This window comes from Cladophialophora yegresii (assembly GCF_000585515.1).
Source record: "Cladophialophora yegresii CBS 114405 chromosome Unknown aczIN-supercont1.6, whole genome shotgun sequence".
Taxonomy (NCBI): Eukaryota; Fungi; Ascomycota; class Eurotiomycetes; order Chaetothyriales; family Herpotrichiellaceae; genus Cladophialophora; species Cladophialophora yegresii.
In genome coordinates this window covers 2,812,617-2,828,107 of record NW_006913050.1, presented here as the reverse complement: position 1 = coordinate 2,828,107, position 15,491 = coordinate 2,812,617, and the positions used below count along the sequence as shown (strand labels likewise).

The following is a 15,491-nucleotide window of genomic DNA, read 5'->3' as shown; positions in this document are numbered from 1 at the left end:
GTGCCAGCCAAGCCTTGCAACAAGCCCAGCTTTCTAGCGATTCGTGCTGCAATGCTTGTCGAAGGCTTGCCCATCTTGACTACATCTAGCCTGGTGCTTGTGCTAAGTGGCGTTGGAAGTGCGGAACTATTCGCCATCTGGCAAATGTCCGCTCGTCGTCCTTTCCACCAGCCAGTCTTGCACGCGAATAGCACTGTCCTCCGTAATTCTGTCCCATGGTCATGGACTCTCCAGTCCTCTCCCCACAGAGCTGGGGGGTCCGCTTCCACGGCAGAATCAAAACCGTCACCGTTAGCTGCATCGAATCCTGGTTGAGCATGTGGCCTCGCGTGAGAACACCGGTGGAAGAGTCCCTTTATTTACCTCTCTTCCTCCTCCCCTCGCAGGAGACTCGTTCTCCAGCCTCGACTTGGTCACCTGGTCCAGCTATTCAGACGCCCGAACACGATTGACCGCCATGTCGTTCCTCAGAAAAGTCGTGCACAATGATGCCGTCAAGCTTGACCCTCCAGAGGTCTACAACTGGAGGGTCTTCGCGCTGGCAGCGGCAGTAAGTTCGCATACTTGCTGAAGAGCCAGACAGTATGCTGACCTTTTCCAGGCTTGCTTCGGCGGAACCCTATTCGGAATGGATATCGGCATCATTGGCGGAGTGTTGACGTTGCCTGACTTCCAAGAGTATGAGATTTGCCCCGATAACGGTGGAGATTCAAAAGGTCTAACCTGCTCTTAGCGAGTTCGGCCTCACAGAAAAGTCCAAGATCGCAAAGTCCAACCTTTCGGCCAACTTGGTTTCGGTCATGCAAGCCGGTGCCATCGTTGGCGCCCTGGCCGCCAATCCTCTGGCCGACTGGAAGGGACGAAAGATCACCATCTACGTTGTCGCCACATTTGCTTTCATTGGCGGTCTTCTCCAAGCACTCTCGTACGGTCACATCTCGTGCTTCTATGTTGGACGGTACGTCGAGATTAGTACATGAATCATCCGCCTGAAGCTGTTCTAACAATACCAGATTCGTGGAGGGTTTGGGTCTCGGCGGAGCCACCATGGTTGCGCCCACCTATGTGGCCGAAAATGCTCCCCGTGGTATCCGGGGCCTGCTCGTCGGGTTCTACCAACTGTTCGAAACAATGGGCGCGATGATTGCGTTTTTCATCAACTACGGCAGTCTTCTACACTTGAAGGGCCACGCCACTTGGATCGTGCCCCTGTCGATGCAATCCCTCCCACCGTTCCTCCTCTTCACAGCCATCCTGTTTTGTCCCGAAAGTCCCCGCTGGCTCGCGTCCCAGGACAATTGGGACGATGCGTCGAGAATTCTTTCCCAGGTCCGGGGCCTGCCGACAACCCACCCTTATGTGCAAGCCGAGCTCCTGGAAATGCAGACACAACTTGAAGCTGAGCGAGGCCGTGCCGGTGGTAACAGCTACTGGGCGTTGACTAAAGAGGCGTGGACGATCCCTGGCAACCGCCGACGTGCGATCATGGCTATTGGACTGATGTGTGCCCAACAATGGACCGGCACCAATGCTATCGTAAGTATCCCATCGGGTGTGCATGCGGACTTCGTGTTTGGAGCATATGGGCTAACGTTTTGAGCAAACACAGAACTACTACGCTCCCACCATCTTCACGAATCTGGGCGTCACGGGAAATACGCAATCGCTCTTCGCCACCGGAGTGTACGGCATTGTCAAGATGTGCTCTTGCGGCATCTTCATCCTTTTCCTCGCCGACACGCTCGGTCGACGATGGTCGCTCGTCTGGACCGGATTCTTCATGTGGTTCTGCATGTTCTACCTCGGGTTCTTCGTCCGGTTCGATGCCCCCAAGAAAGGCGCGCCCATCTCGGGCGCGGGATACGGCGCACTGGTGATGGTGTATCTCTTCGCGGCTGCGTTCCAGTTCGGCTGGGGCCCCGTCTGTTGGATTTACAGCTCCGAGATCTCTACGCAGCGGCTCCGAGGATTGATCGTGTCGTATGCGGCCGCCACGCAGTGGGTTTTCAACCTGGCCGTCGCGCGCGCCACGCCGGTCATGCTGGTCACAGTGGGCGGTCCCAGCGGGTACGGCACTTACTTCATCTACGGCTCCTTCTGCTTCACCATTGCGGTCGGGGCGTTCTTCCTCGTGCCGGAGACGAAGGGCCTTTCTCTCGAGCGCATGGACGAGTTGTTCGGCATGACCGACTTTAGCGGTGTCCAGGATATTGGCGTGGCGTCCAAGGCTGCCAAGGGTGACATTGAGGCCGTGCACGTGGAGACTAAGTGAGGAATGGACCTTAAAAAGTGTCCGTGGGAAGGTAACGCAGCCGACCTTTTGGCCACGATGGTATGAGTGCATGTTGAGATACCGCGTAATTATTTCACCTGGACCGTGCAGTTAGCTAGTTGATCACATCCGAAGCACATACGCTGGAATGAGAAAACATTTCGCAAGATGAGACGGAACACCCGATTCGACAAACGCATACGCGGTGTCCAGTACCCCGTATAAGCGACAGGACACGTATTCGTACTCGGGACCGTTCTGCTCTCGTATGGGTCCTTATTAATTGTTGTGTTAATCAAGCATTCCCGCTGCCACTCAACCAAGGACCCTTTAAACTTTTAAGGGCTGGTCCGGGTGCTTAGAGTGCTTGTTAGTGGCCGCTTCGCACCAATCGTCGCCGCTAAAAGTCGCCGAGACTTGAATTCGGGTCCCTGTTCGGGCCCGAGCCACCAGAAATTTGCTCCAGTCGTGGGGATGACTTGGTGGACTTACCGCGTCTGGCAGCCTGCGACGACGGAGTCAAATCACTTTGCGGCGATACGTTCGTCTAACGCCGGATAGCTGCGTTGGGGGCAGCCATGCGCGATCCGGTGTGGCATTCCGGCCAATTTCGAGACTCCTTATATCTATCGTGGCGCCTAACTTTGGATGGTCTGGAGCCATTTCTCGGCATGGACGTTTCTCAGACTGGACACGGGCGACTACGATCATGACGAGCACGACAGAGACAGGAATGGTAGAAGACAAGACAGCCGATGAAGCTGGTGAGGCGAGGAATGCGCGTGTCTCGTCCCGCGGATCGTCTCCGCCGCCAGCACGCGACCAGTCGAATGCAGACGAAGGGAGTGCCCTCGAAAAGACGACGAGCAAGATCGAAAAGTATCCGACGGGCGTCAAATTGGCCGTCGTCTTGCTGAGCATCTACCTCTCCGTGTTCCTGGTCGCGCTGGACAGAACCATCATTGCTACCGCCCTTCCTCAGATTACGGACAAGTTCCAAAGCTTCGGCGACGTCGGCTGGGTAAGTCAACTGCCATCTGTTATTTTCGTTGCCGACCAAGCCAGGATACAGACCACTGACACTTTGCGCGCGCCGTGATGATAGTATAACGCCGCCTTTCTGCTCCCCACGACGGCCCTTCAGCTGTTCTTTGGACGTCTGTATACGTTCTACTCGCCCAAGTGGATCTTCATCAGCGAGGTCTTCATTTTCGAAATCGGCTCCGCGATATGTGGCGCGGCGCCCAACTCGGTCGCCTTCATCTGGGGACGCGCCGTGGCTGGGTTGGGTGCTGGGGGGTTGTTTAACGGGTCGATGATTCTGATGATGTACATTGCGCCGCTTCAAAAGAGACCTCTCTATATGGGGCTTCTTGGTGCAGTCTTCGGGGTGGCTTCGGTGGCTGGTCCTCTGCTTGGGTAAGTCTGCCTTGAGTTTCCCAGAGCCTGCTCGTGTCGTCCGTGCTCGATGCTAACAAGAATCCAGAGGAGTGTTCACGACAAAGGTTTCGTGGCGGTAAGCCTCCCCACTGGTAGGGCGTTGACTGTTGCGAGCGCTAACGTGGTCCTCAGATGGTGCTTTTACATCAATCTCCCCATCGGCGCGATAGTCCTTGCCTTTCTCTACTTCGCCGTCGAGGACGCCCCGCCCGCGCTGGGCGAGCTTCCGTTCAGGGAGAAGCTCTCGCGAATCGACATTCCCGGCACGCTCGTGTTCATCCCCTGCATCGTCTGTCTGCTTCTGGCCTTGCAATGGGGTGGCCAGCAGTATGCATGGTCGAATGGGCGTGTCATCGCCCTTCTCGTCCTGTTCGGCGTCCTCCTTGTCGTATTCATCGTGATTCAGGTCGTGAGACAGGAATCCGCCACTGTGCCGCCGCGAATCGCCAAGCAACGCACAATCGCAACGGGAGGCTTCTACGTGTTTTGCCTCGGATCTTCCTTTATGATCACCGTCTACTACCTGTCCATTTGGTTTCAGGCCATCAAAGGCGATTCGGCCATCAGGTCAGGGTACTCTACATTACCCTTCATTCTCTCGCTGGTCGTGGCGTCGATCCTCTCAGGAGCGTTTGTCAGCAAGATAGGCTACTACAACCCGTCGGTCCTGGCGGGGGCGATTCTCGGGCCGATTGGTAGCGGGCTGTTCACCCTGTTCAAGGTCGACACGGCACACCCGATGTGGATAGGAGTGCAAGTGCTGTTCGGGTTCGGCGTCGGGGTCGGCCTACAACAAACCAACATCGCCGCTCAAGCGGTCCTGGAGAAGAAAGACGCTCCCACGGGCGTATCGCTGGTGTTTTTCTGCCAGGGCTTGGGCGGCACCATCTCCGTGTCGCTGGCCCAAAACATCCTGGACAACAAGCTTGTCTCCGGACTCCGAGGCATCGGCGACATCACCGCACACGACATCGTTCGCACGGGGGCCACTGAGTTGAGGAAGGCGTTCACGCCCCAACAGTTACCGGAGGTCTTGAGAGTGTATAACCACGCGCTGGTGGTTGTCTTTTACGTCGGACTGGCGTTCTCCTGTGCCGCGGTCTTTGGCGCGCTGGGGATGGAGTGGAAGACCTTGAAGGCAAACAAGGTCGAGAAGAAGGATGAGGAGGGCCCGTCGGCGGAGGTCGACGCAGTGAAAGCTGAGTGATCCTCCCTTCCGTGGGCGACATGTTGATGGAAGTCATAAGTGTACAATTAAGACGGGTAACGCTGTGGGGGGACAACGCTCTACTCAACGTATTGCACAAAATGGAGTTGAAGTCGCTGCGAAAGTCCTTTAATATTGCTGCGTACAGCACTGTGTATGTCTGCACCCCACGATTGCCAACTTGACCTTCGCGTCCGGATGCCCAAGGCACGTGGCGGCAGCACCAATGAGAAGCATCCCCGCGGTTTCGCCTCACTTCCGCCTCCATCCGTGTTCTTCTTCGAGCCTCTTCTAAACCTGATCAAGCATGCCGAAGCGCGACCCCGTGACCCCCTTCGATCCAGGCAGTGAAGTGGAGCTGATGCTCGTATCTGGGAGACCTTCAACACCGCCGTCCTCCGAGAATCAGGGATTCTTCACCTGATAGTCATATCCACTCTGCTGATGTGAAGCCAGTTGCCGTCAATAGCGTGGGGAGTCTCGTCCGACCCTTACCCATAGCTTCTTCGGGGTGAAGCCGCGCATTCACATCTCCGTGTGACAGGCAGGTTGATAATTGAAGCTTCGTCCCTCTTCGACTCCGCTCTTCCTCCGCTTTGCTCACTCGTGTCAACCTCAAGGCCTCATTACACGCAAGTCGACGCCGAACAGATCAGCTACCCTGTCTCGACGATTGAAAAGTTCGTGCAAGGTTGCTCGTCTCGATTCTCACTCCCACCAGACGTGCCACTTACCCACAAACCCGTTGCCGGCGGAACAGAACAAACCGCTGAAGTTATCTCGCAACTTTGTCACGCACTACTCCTTCTCCTCTTCGGGAAGACATATCGTACGCTGATGTCGGTTGATATACGTACTTCCTGTCCTAGCCTACGCTTCCCCTTTAGAGGCGACACCGTCTCTACCGCCCAGCTCTGTTCGGAGCACACAGGGCATCTGACCAGACCCATTGATCGAGGTTAAGCTATACCAAACAGTAGGTTGACCGGACATGTTTGACCTTTCAACTAAGGGCAAGACCAAGGAAAAGGACCTAGAAGCTGCTAAATACCAAAACCACCCAGCATGGCTCTTCCTAGCGTTGCCGCTCCGATGTTGGATGCCGCAATCATCCACGAGAAACCGACCTCGAGCGCTGCCGCCAAAGCCGCTCTCCCAACGGCTCCGACCAAGGACAGCGGCGTACGCGTCGTCGCTCCCCACGAGTACAAGGAGGCCGCTGCCTGCCTAGCCGAAGCGTTCCGCCTGGACAACATCGTGCGCTATGCGATCGACACTCCCGACCGAATGCACCTGACCGAGGAACAACGGTTCGAGATGCACCAATCCGCCATGGAGTACGTCACGTACGCACACTGTCTCCAGGGACTGGTCTTGACCACGGGGAACAACTTCGACTGTGTGGCGTTGTGGTTGCCCCCGGGCAAGAATATCGACGACTGGCTCACCTTGCTCCGGAGCGGCATGTGGCGACTGAGCTGGAAGCTGTCCAAGGAAGGGCGGGTCCGATTCTTCGACGAGTTCCTGCCCCTGTTGCACCATAGCAAGCAGGAGATCTTGGGCGACCGCGACAACACTTCGTGGTATCTCAATTACATTGGCACGAAGCCCGAGGCGCGCGGCCGCGGATATGCTAGGAAATTGATTGAATATGTCACCAAGATGGTATGTATGCGTGGCTCACTTGATTTCCTGCGATAATGGCTAAATGCTAATGCGTAATTTGTCCAGGCCGATGCTGAGGGACTGCCGTGCTATCTGGAGAGCTCCCATGATATCAACATCATCATCTACGGCAAGCTGGGCTTCGAGTTGCGAAAGCACATCTACTTGCAGCGTGCTGCCGGCAAGGAGCTGAGACTGGATGTCATGGTGCGCGAGCCGGTGGACAAGCAGAAGGAGAAGGATTAAGAAAAAGTAAGTACCGCGCCAGTCAAGTCTAGCTGATTGTGGTTCGTAGGGGATGATCATTGATGAGGGAAGGATGAATCCAATACGTATTATCCAACTACTGTACGCTCATTAAGAGGCATGGGCAATGAAGATTATCACGCCCATTTAGCCTAGAAATATACACACTCCACTCTGAGGCCGTGTCTAACTTGAACCACGAATACTTGGGTGCTCCGTGCTGTCTGGAAGAAGCCGTTGTTGAGATGGTCGCCTGGGTGGCGCCGAGCAACGTCATTTGGCACTTCCATCGCAAAAGACTCGTTTCAGATTTATGCAATACACGCATCGCAGTCTCAACTTGTGCTCTGATTAGTATTGCATCAACAACAAGTTTTATTCTTTACGCTCTGTATTACTGCTCTGCCATCCCCGTCGGTAATGACGAGAGCCTTTGTCTATCAAGTCTACTCCCCTCGTGGTCGCCTGTTTACTCCCATCGAAATCATGCAACGGACCCCTTCGAGATGACATGCGCTCGACAACATTCGATTCGACCGCCTGACTAACTCGAGACGCTCCTCCAGCGATACTCCTCATCCTTCTCCCTCCATGCCCAGCTACTCGACTCCCTCCTCCTCGCCTCCGCCGACTCCCGGCCGCCGGCGGCGACAGTCATGCGCCCAAAGATGCGAGCGCGGCTGCTGCACGGTAGCCACGTACTTCCCGCTTGCATTCGTCTACAGCATCACCACATGGGCAGTGTGGGTGGTGACGTCGATAGGCTTCGGTAGCCACCGGTCAAAACATGTGTGGTGGCTGATACAGGCCATCTCGCTTCTCGGAATCACACTCTATTGTCTGGCCAACTGGTCATACACGGTCGCGGCGTTTACAGACCCAGGCTCGCCGCTGAAATCGCCGACAGAGGCCTCATCGAAAGGACGGGGTCGATACTCGGTGCTCCCGACGCACGAGTCGGCCGCCGACCCCAGCCTCTACCAGGCCGTGACCGTCTCCTCTACGGGGGCACCCCGTTTCTGCAAGAAATGCCATGTGTCCAAACCGGACCGGACGCACCACTGCTCGACATGCAAGAGATGTGTGCTAAAGATGGACCATCACTGCCCCTGGCTCTCCACCTGTCTGGGGCTACACAACTACAAGGCCTTTGTGCTCTTTTTGATCTACACGTCGCTGTTCTGTTGGGCATGTTTTGCCAACGCGGCGTGGTGGATGTGGAAGGAACTGTTCGAGCAGAGCGGCTACCTGGACGAGGTCGCGCCCGTCAACATCATCCTGCTGTCCGTCATTGCCGGCATCATCGGCCTGGTCTTGACGGCCTTTACCGGGTGGCACATTTACCTCTGCACGAAAGGGCAGACGACGATTGAAAAGCTGGAGAAGACGCGGTACCTCAGCGGCGTGAGGGCGCAGGTCGAATGCAACCGCCAGGACCAGCAATTGAACCATCATCGCCGAGAGGCCTCCGAGGGGGTTGCCGGGCGATTGCAGCGCGCGGGCGAGCAATTCCTCGAATGGAATGCCAATGCCGTGCCGGGTGCCTCGCGCTATGAGGAAGGCGAGGAACATACCTCGCCAGCCCCGAGCGTGTACGACTCCAACAGCCGCCATTTCCCTCGGGCACAACAGCATGCCGACACAGCAAGCGACACGCCCGCCCTGCGCGCCCTCCGGAGAACATACTCCCACTTGGAAGCCGAGCGCGAGCGCGACCGCTACGCGGAGTACCTTGACGACAAAGACTCGGAGGACATGCCCAATGCGTTTGATCTCGGCTGGCGTCGGAACCTCAACCACCTCTTCGGCCCCAACCCACTGCTCTGGGCCCTGCCCATCTGTAACACCACGGGCGACGGCTGGCGCTGGGAGGTGAGTGCCAAGTGGATGGCCGCGCAGGAGGAGGTGGCGAGGCGAAAAGACCGCAGGTTGGCCGCAATGACCCGAGATCAGGGCGCGAATGGACATGCAGGCTACGAGCAGGACAGAGATCGAAGGTCGCAATTGTACCATCACGGCTACGACGGACAAGACGAGACCCAGCAGCTCCAGCAACACCAACAGGGTCCTCACCACGCCGACTTATACTCCCGCAGCGCCGTGTCGATGAAGCACCTCCCCCCGCATGCCTTGGGATCCACTTCCTCCTCATCAGAGCGAAGCAGGAGACGGCAGAGACGCGACTTTGACCACGCCGAGCCGTTTGAAGTAAGTAGCAGTGAGGATGACGAGGACGAGGACGACAATGACACGGATTCTGACGTTGGATATAATGACAACGAGAATGACGCGGAACGGGGCTGGGCCAGCACCAGGCGGAATCGTTCACTCCGATGAGGCTTGAAGCGCTACACACACAGAGTGCGTACATATTGCACTGTATGTACCGGTACGCCCGTACTGTGCAATACCTCCGTATACAGAGGTGCGGGTACGAGGCTGGACACACAGACATGGGTGCATATCTGGTGTAGAGGTGCAGTTACCGTGTTGTGCTGCGTCATTCGTTGTAGGTTTTGAATGATTGGAAGCCCTTCTGGAGACACGGCGATACGGGCCATGCCGGAGATAGACATCATACTTGGGTAGTTGCTTGAGCATTAGATCCATGCCAGATACGTTTGGACTGTATGCCATGACATGTTATGTATGTGAGGTCCACGGAGGCCAGGACAGATTAAGGTCGCAAATCACAGCAATCCTTGCTTCATGTCGTGCCGTGCGATTTGTGTCGTCCCCTGCCATGCCATGCCATGCTGTGGCGGTCACTCGGATCAGACCCTCTATTGTTCATCTGCAGTCATCGGCTTTCTACAGGACGGTACTATTTAGGCTCGGCTCCGAGTCTTATGTTCGTCAATGCAGGCACATCCCGCGCTGGGCGGCTGCTATTTACACGCCTGGCCAGCACTGGCACTGCGCGAATCCCTGGATGAAATCACTCACTCACTCACTCACTCACTTACGCACTTACTCACTTACTCACTTACTCACTTACTCACTCACTCACTTACTCACTTACTCACTTACTTACTTACTCACTTACTCACTTACTTACTCACTTATACTGCTCGGTCTGCCCGACTGGGATTGCCAGGCATGGTCTCGATGGTACTGAATACCCACTCACGCATTCACTCGCTCGCTCTTTGATGGGATGTCAGGGATGGGACTGTATCATTACCTACTGTGTAATTACCCACTCACCTGCACTCCCTTCCTGCTCGGTCGGCACGATTGGGAACATTCAGGAATGGTGGTGCTGGGACTGTATTCTATGATTTGATGTGATGCCTCGTCTCGTTGCGTCGTAATGTACATGCATGCTCATGCTCGTGGGAGGCGAGTCAGACGAGACCAGGTGAGACGAGGTATGAGAACCCTCACTGCTCGCTGATTACTCGGCGGGAGCTCTCATCACGCGCTCCTCAGTCCACCATCAAGCTTTGAACTCTTGGAGTATTTCAACCGGGTCGGACTCGTCATCATGCCCGTCCTCGTCCTCACCCGGTGGTGGTCGCTCGCCCCACAACGACGCGCAGCCAGACCCTCGGTTCTGATGACGATCAGATCGCGGATGGGATTGTGATTGCGCGTGTGCGTGTGCGTGTGCGTTCGCATGACTGCATTCACAAGCCAACTCGCTCGTCCGCCTTACCAATCGAGTCTTCTGCCGCATCCCATCTCATGGCTACCCATCCAACACCGCCCACGTATGGTCGTCCACCGTCGTGAAAATGACCCCCGCGGCAACCAGCTCCTCCGCCCCCTTGTACACGTCGTTCGTCGACACCCCCATGTGACTCGCAATCATCTGGACGTGCAGCCCCTCGTTCGACTGCGGCGTGTTCTTGAGCGTGGCCAGGATGCGTCGTCCCAAGGGCGAGATATGGCTTAGCTGGGCGTCAGCGGTCGCGCTTTGAGCGAGACCAGCACCCCCAGCGCCGTGGTGGGCATTTCCATGGCCATTTGCCTGGGCATTGCCGTTGAGGTTTGACGGGGGTCCGCGCGAGAAAAACAAATGCACGGCCGTCGCTTCGAGGAGGTGGTAGTGGATCTCGTTGTAGTCTGTTATGGGGCGGATGATGTGCGCGCCGACGTGTCTCTTATTGTTGAACGCCTTGAGCCGGCCCCAGACACGGCAGTAGCCGTCCTCGACGAGTTTTGGCTTGTTGCTGTTGTCGAGGTCCATTTTCGAGGACTCGGAATCGGCCGAGTTGACGTCGATCCATTGCTTGGCTTCGATGAGGCCGGTGCCGTCGTCGATCTTGTACGTGATGTTCGTGGGCTGGGTCGAGATGCTGCGGATTTGGCCTACGAATGTTACCTGTAGGAAGTCAGTGTTGGGTCCGAGTGCTTGTGGAATTGCTTGATGAGGTGGAAGGACGATAAATGAGGTAGAGAAGGCGGGTGACAACACACCTGACTGAATGCTTCGCCGTCACTTTTGAAATCAGCGTCCGGGTGCGGTTGTTGGGCGTCGAGGATCTGTTTGATGGTCATGGGCCGGACGGTGTCTTTGCCGTAGCCGCCCTACTTTCGTTAGTATTGCACATTGTCATGGAAGAGTCAAAGGTAGGCAGGGTATCATGAGGCGCACTCACTCTCCCTTGAGCAGGACTGCTTTGCGGCTCCCCCGCCACGAATCCGCCTCCGTCCGCCCCTCCGGCGGCGCCGTACGAGGTCGTATACTGGTTGTTCTCGTAGCCGTAGTCTGACAGTATCAGCGCGTGTCATCTTTCTTACGGGCTGGAAATGCATACTCATTGTGTTGGATGCGAGCGGGTCTTCAGGACTGCGATTGTGACGGTGATGGCCGACATTCTAAACACTGATCGGACGCGTCGCGCGTAAAGCGGTTTTCTCAAATTGGCCGCGTACTCGACCGTACATGTGTCCCACAATGGCGGAGCACAGGTCCTGTCAAACGTCATATTCAATAAATTTTTGGATGTTCGTGATGCGCAGGCAAAAAGTCAGTTCTAGAACGACTTGAGAGCCCGGCACGAAATCTACAGAGGGGGAGGGTTTTATGTCAGTGCGCGAGAAGGCGATCCGACATTGCACAAGATGAGCTTCCGGTCGGGCTCGCCTGCCCGCTCGGAGAATGAACTCGATATCGGCAGCGCACTGTTCGGAGGAGACGATGGCAGCTCAGACGACCGAAATGGCCATCTTCAAGGACAAGATCTGGATGTCATGGCAGAAGACTCCGCCACTGACGACGAGGCTATCATCGCTGCCCAGCAAGCCGCATCAAACCGGAAGGCGAAAAATTTAAAAGGACGGACCGTGAAAAAAGGCGGCGGCTTCCAAGCCATGGGTCTCAATGCCAATCTGCTCAAGGCTATAACAAGGAAAGGCTTCTCTGTCCCTACACCGATACAGCGCAAGACGATCCCTTTGCTGCTCAATGACAAGGACGTGGTGGGCATGGCGAGAACGGGTTCTGGCAAGACTGCGGCTTTCGTGATACCCATGATCGAGAAGTTGAAAGTTCACAGCACAAAAGTCGGAGCAAGGGCTCTCATCCTGTCGCCATCAAGAGAACTGGCTTTGCAGACATTGCAGGTGGTCAAAGATCTCGGCAAAGGCACCGATCTACGCTCTATTCTGCTCGTTGGTGGTGACAGTCTGGAGGAGCAGTTCTCTGCCATGGCGAACAATCCGGACATCATCATTGCCACTCCGGGGAGATTTCTCCATCTGAAGGTCGAGATGAACTTGGATCTGTCCAGTATCCGGTATGCCGTATTTGATGAGGCTGACCGGCTGTTCGAAATGGGCTTCGCCGCTCAACTGACTGAGATTCTTCATGCTCTACCGGCTTCGCGACAGACTCTGCTCTTCTCGGCCACGCTACCAAAGTCACTGGTGGAATTTGCAAGGGCCGGGCTGCAAGATCCCGTATTGGTCCGTCTGGACGCGGATAGCAAGATCTCACCGGACTTGCAAAATGCATTCTTCACCCTGAAGTCGTCGGAGAAGGAAGGTGCTCTGCTACACATCCTTCAAGACATTATCCAAATTCCCACGAGATCCCATCTCGTCAGCTCGACCAGGACTTCTAGGAGCGCAGCTACAGCTGGCAAGAAGCGGAAAAGACAAGAAGCAGAAACGGCATCAGACAGCACAAACACAGCCTCCTCCAACCCCTTCTCAACCATAGTCTTCACGGCCACAAAACACCACGTCGAATATATCGCCAACCTTCTCCTCCTAGCCGGGTACGCGGTGTCCTACGTGTACGGCTCCCTCGATCAAACGGCTCGAAAATCACAAGTCCACAACTTCCGAACAGGCCAGACGAACATCCTCGTGGTGACGGACGTGGCGGCTCGTGGCATTGATATTCCTGTCCTGGCCAACGTCATCAACTACGATTTCCCTTCTCAGCCCAAGATTTTCGTCCACCGCGTTGGTCGGACAGCAAGAGCAGGACAGAAGGGGTGGAGTTATAGTCTCGTGCGGGACGCCGATGCGCCATACCTGCTTGATCTGCAACTCTTCCTCGGCCGAAAGCTGGTGGTCGGCAGGGTGGGTGGTGGTAGCGGGGATTTCGCCCAAGATATCGTGGTCGGGACTTTACGCCGGGAGGACCATCAGACGAGTGCCGAATGGGCTACAAAGACGTTAGAAACGGACGCCGACCTCTTTGCCCTCCGCGGTGTGGCATCAAAGGGCGAGAAGCTGTACCAACGGACCAGAAACTCGGCCTCTTCGGAGAGTGCGAAGCGATCAAAACAACTCGTCTCCTCCCCTGGGTGGGCCGAGCTGCACCCTTTATTCAACAACCAGGAGGACGACATGGAAGTGGCGAGGGAGAAGATGCTGGCCCGAGTGGGCAACTTCCGGCCGCAGGAATCGATCTTTGAAATTGGTGCCCGACGTGGAGGTCGCAAGAACAACGAAGAAGCAGTGGACGCGATCCGACAGATCCGATCAGGCCTGGAGAACAGGAAGCAAAAAGCTGCAGATGCGGCGCAGGCACAGCAAGCACAACCAGCACTCGAGGACGACGTGGTAGCCACGCAGGCAACTCCAGACGTGCAAGGAGACTCCGAAGACGAAGATGAAGACGACGACCACCCCGACGTAGACGCCATGTCCGAAGCCTCGGCCACCGACCTCGAAGTCACATTCTCCGAGCCGTACGCCAAAAAGTCCAAAATTAATTCCAAGTCCTCAAGAAAGTCCGAAGGCACCAACTTCCGCGACCCCTCAAACTACATGTCCTACCTCCCCACCACGCAAGATCTGACCTCGGACCGCGCGTACGGCGTGCACACGGGCAGCAACACCTCGAACTTCATCGAGTCCGCCCGCTCGGCCACCATGGACCTCGGCGCGGACGAATCGTCCAAGACCTTCGGCGAAAACAGGCAGGTCATGCGCTGGGACAAGCGGCACAAGAAGTACGTGCGCCGGGAGAACGACGACGACGGGTCCAAGGGCCGGAAACTCGTCCGTGGCGAATCGGGCGCCAAGATCGCGGCCAGTTTCCGCAGCGGGCGGTTCGAAAGGTGGATGAAGTCGAACCGAGTGGGCAGGATGGGTAGGGTGGGCGAGGATGAGAAGAACACTAGCGGCCAAGCAGGTGTCACGAACGGCAGTATGCGAGGGAAGCGGTTCCAGCATAAAACCATCAGAGCGCCAAAAGCGCCAGACAAGTTGAGAGGCGATTACGAGAAGCAGGTCCTCAAGGCCAAGGGGGCGAAAGACCGGGCGGACCAGAACCCCGGAATGGGGGGCAGCGCCAGCGCGACGACGAAGAACGGGAAGGGAAAGGGGGGGTTGAATACCATCGATAAGATGGTCAAGGAGAGGAGACTGAAGGAGAAGAGGAGGGAGAAGAATGCCCGGCCCAGGAGGAAGAGGGTGTAGCCAGACAGGTCGGACATGCAGCTTCAATACAGTAGCTACGGTACCGTGCATGATGGCCTCTTGATTTGACGTCCAAGTAGTGATGCGAGGCATCATCCATGATAGGTGGCGGCAAACAAAGGGCCAGTGAGTGCCAGTCAATTAGTGTTGTGCAAGTGGCAGAGAAGACCCATCCATTTCAGCATTACTCAAAGTAACTGCGAGAGACGCGCTGTGATTGCAGTATTTCCCTTTTGGCCCCCTTTCGGTCCGTTTCCTCGTCATAATTACATCTGTATCGACAGCGTCTCATTCATTGAGCGTTGGAGGTCATCATTACATGCTTTCTTCCTTCATAAGCATCATCAAGATCATTCGGGCCTTGTCAGAATTTCAGAACGAAATCCAAGCAGCAGTATCCCCTTGAACCGTCATCTTGCGATATGGCAAACTTCAATCCACCATCAAGGGGTATCTTCAGAGCAACGGCACGAAACAGAAAAGAAATTCATCAAATTCAGCGTTCAATCTCGACGCAACCATGAATCGGCCGTCAGCAAATGGTCCGAGAGAATCCCTTGCACCGTCCAGCGAGCAAGCGATCGTTTCGGCACAAGCCTTCATCTAGTGTCGACCCTCAGATTTGACCTCGATGCGCGTTTTCAGGATGGCGCCATAGGCCAAATAATTCCGTCTGTCCCTCGAGCCTTTCCATACGGTGGCGGCCCATGTCTTCGTCCATAAGCGTGGTCAGAAAGCGAATGGATAATGTAAAGCCAAATTCTGCCGAGCTTTATC

The 15,491-nt window shown here is 55.9% G+C and overlaps 6 protein-coding genes across 6 annotated transcripts; 5 read left to right on the top strand and 1 right to left on the bottom strand.

The window, feature by feature from the left end:
* Window positions 1-457: 457 nt before the first annotated feature.
* On the top strand, window positions 458-2,272 carry A1O7_09049 (uncharacterized protein; the record flags this gene model as incomplete). Its single annotated transcript, XM_007763038.1, has 5 exons — window positions 458-550; window positions 602-678; window positions 734-958; window positions 1,014-1,536; window positions 1,610-2,272. The coding sequence occupies 5 exons, from the start codon at window positions 458-460 to the stop codon at window positions 2,270-2,272; spliced, it is 1,581 nt and encodes a 526-aa protein (XP_007761228.1).
* Window positions 2,273-2,981: 709 nt separating this feature from the next.
* A1O7_09048 (uncharacterized protein) lies at window positions 2,982-4,919 on the top strand (the record flags this gene model as incomplete). Its single annotated transcript, XM_007763037.1, has 4 exons — window positions 2,982-3,293; window positions 3,378-3,691; window positions 3,759-3,788; window positions 3,845-4,919. 4 exons carry the CDS (start codon window positions 2,982-2,984, stop codon window positions 4,917-4,919), a joined length of 1,731 nt encoding a protein of 576 aa, XP_007761227.1.
* Window positions 4,920-5,984: 1,065 nt separating this feature from the next.
* On the top strand, window positions 5,985-6,830 carry A1O7_09047 (uncharacterized protein; the record flags this gene model as incomplete). Its single annotated transcript, XM_007763036.1, has 2 exons — window positions 5,985-6,584; window positions 6,651-6,830. The coding sequence occupies 2 exons, from the start codon at window positions 5,985-5,987 to the stop codon at window positions 6,828-6,830; spliced, it is 780 nt and encodes a 259-aa protein (XP_007761226.1).
* A 591-nt stretch (window positions 6,831-7,421) lies between these two features.
* On the top strand, window positions 7,422-9,167 carry A1O7_09046 (uncharacterized protein; the record flags this gene model as incomplete). Its single annotated transcript, XM_007763035.1, has 1 exon — window positions 7,422-9,167. One exon carries the CDS (start codon window positions 7,422-7,424, stop codon window positions 9,165-9,167), a length of 1,746 nt encoding a protein of 581 aa, XP_007761225.1.
* A 1,354-nt stretch (window positions 9,168-10,521) lies between these two features.
* Window positions 10,522-11,597, bottom strand: A1O7_09045 (uncharacterized protein; the record flags this gene model as incomplete). Its single annotated transcript, XM_007763034.1, has 4 exons — window positions 10,522-11,157; window positions 11,253-11,363; window positions 11,435-11,544; window positions 11,594-11,597. 4 exons carry the CDS (start codon window positions 11,595-11,597, stop codon window positions 10,522-10,524), a joined length of 861 nt encoding a protein of 286 aa, XP_007761224.1.
* Window positions 11,598-11,900: 303 nt separating this feature from the next.
* A1O7_09044 (uncharacterized protein) lies at window positions 11,901-14,714 on the top strand (the record flags this gene model as incomplete). The annotated part of the gene is made up of 1 exon (XM_007763033.1): window positions 11,901-14,714. One exon carries the CDS (start codon window positions 11,901-11,903, stop codon window positions 14,712-14,714), a length of 2,814 nt encoding a protein of 937 aa, XP_007761223.1.
* Between the last annotated feature and the right edge of the window lie 777 nt (window positions 14,715-15,491).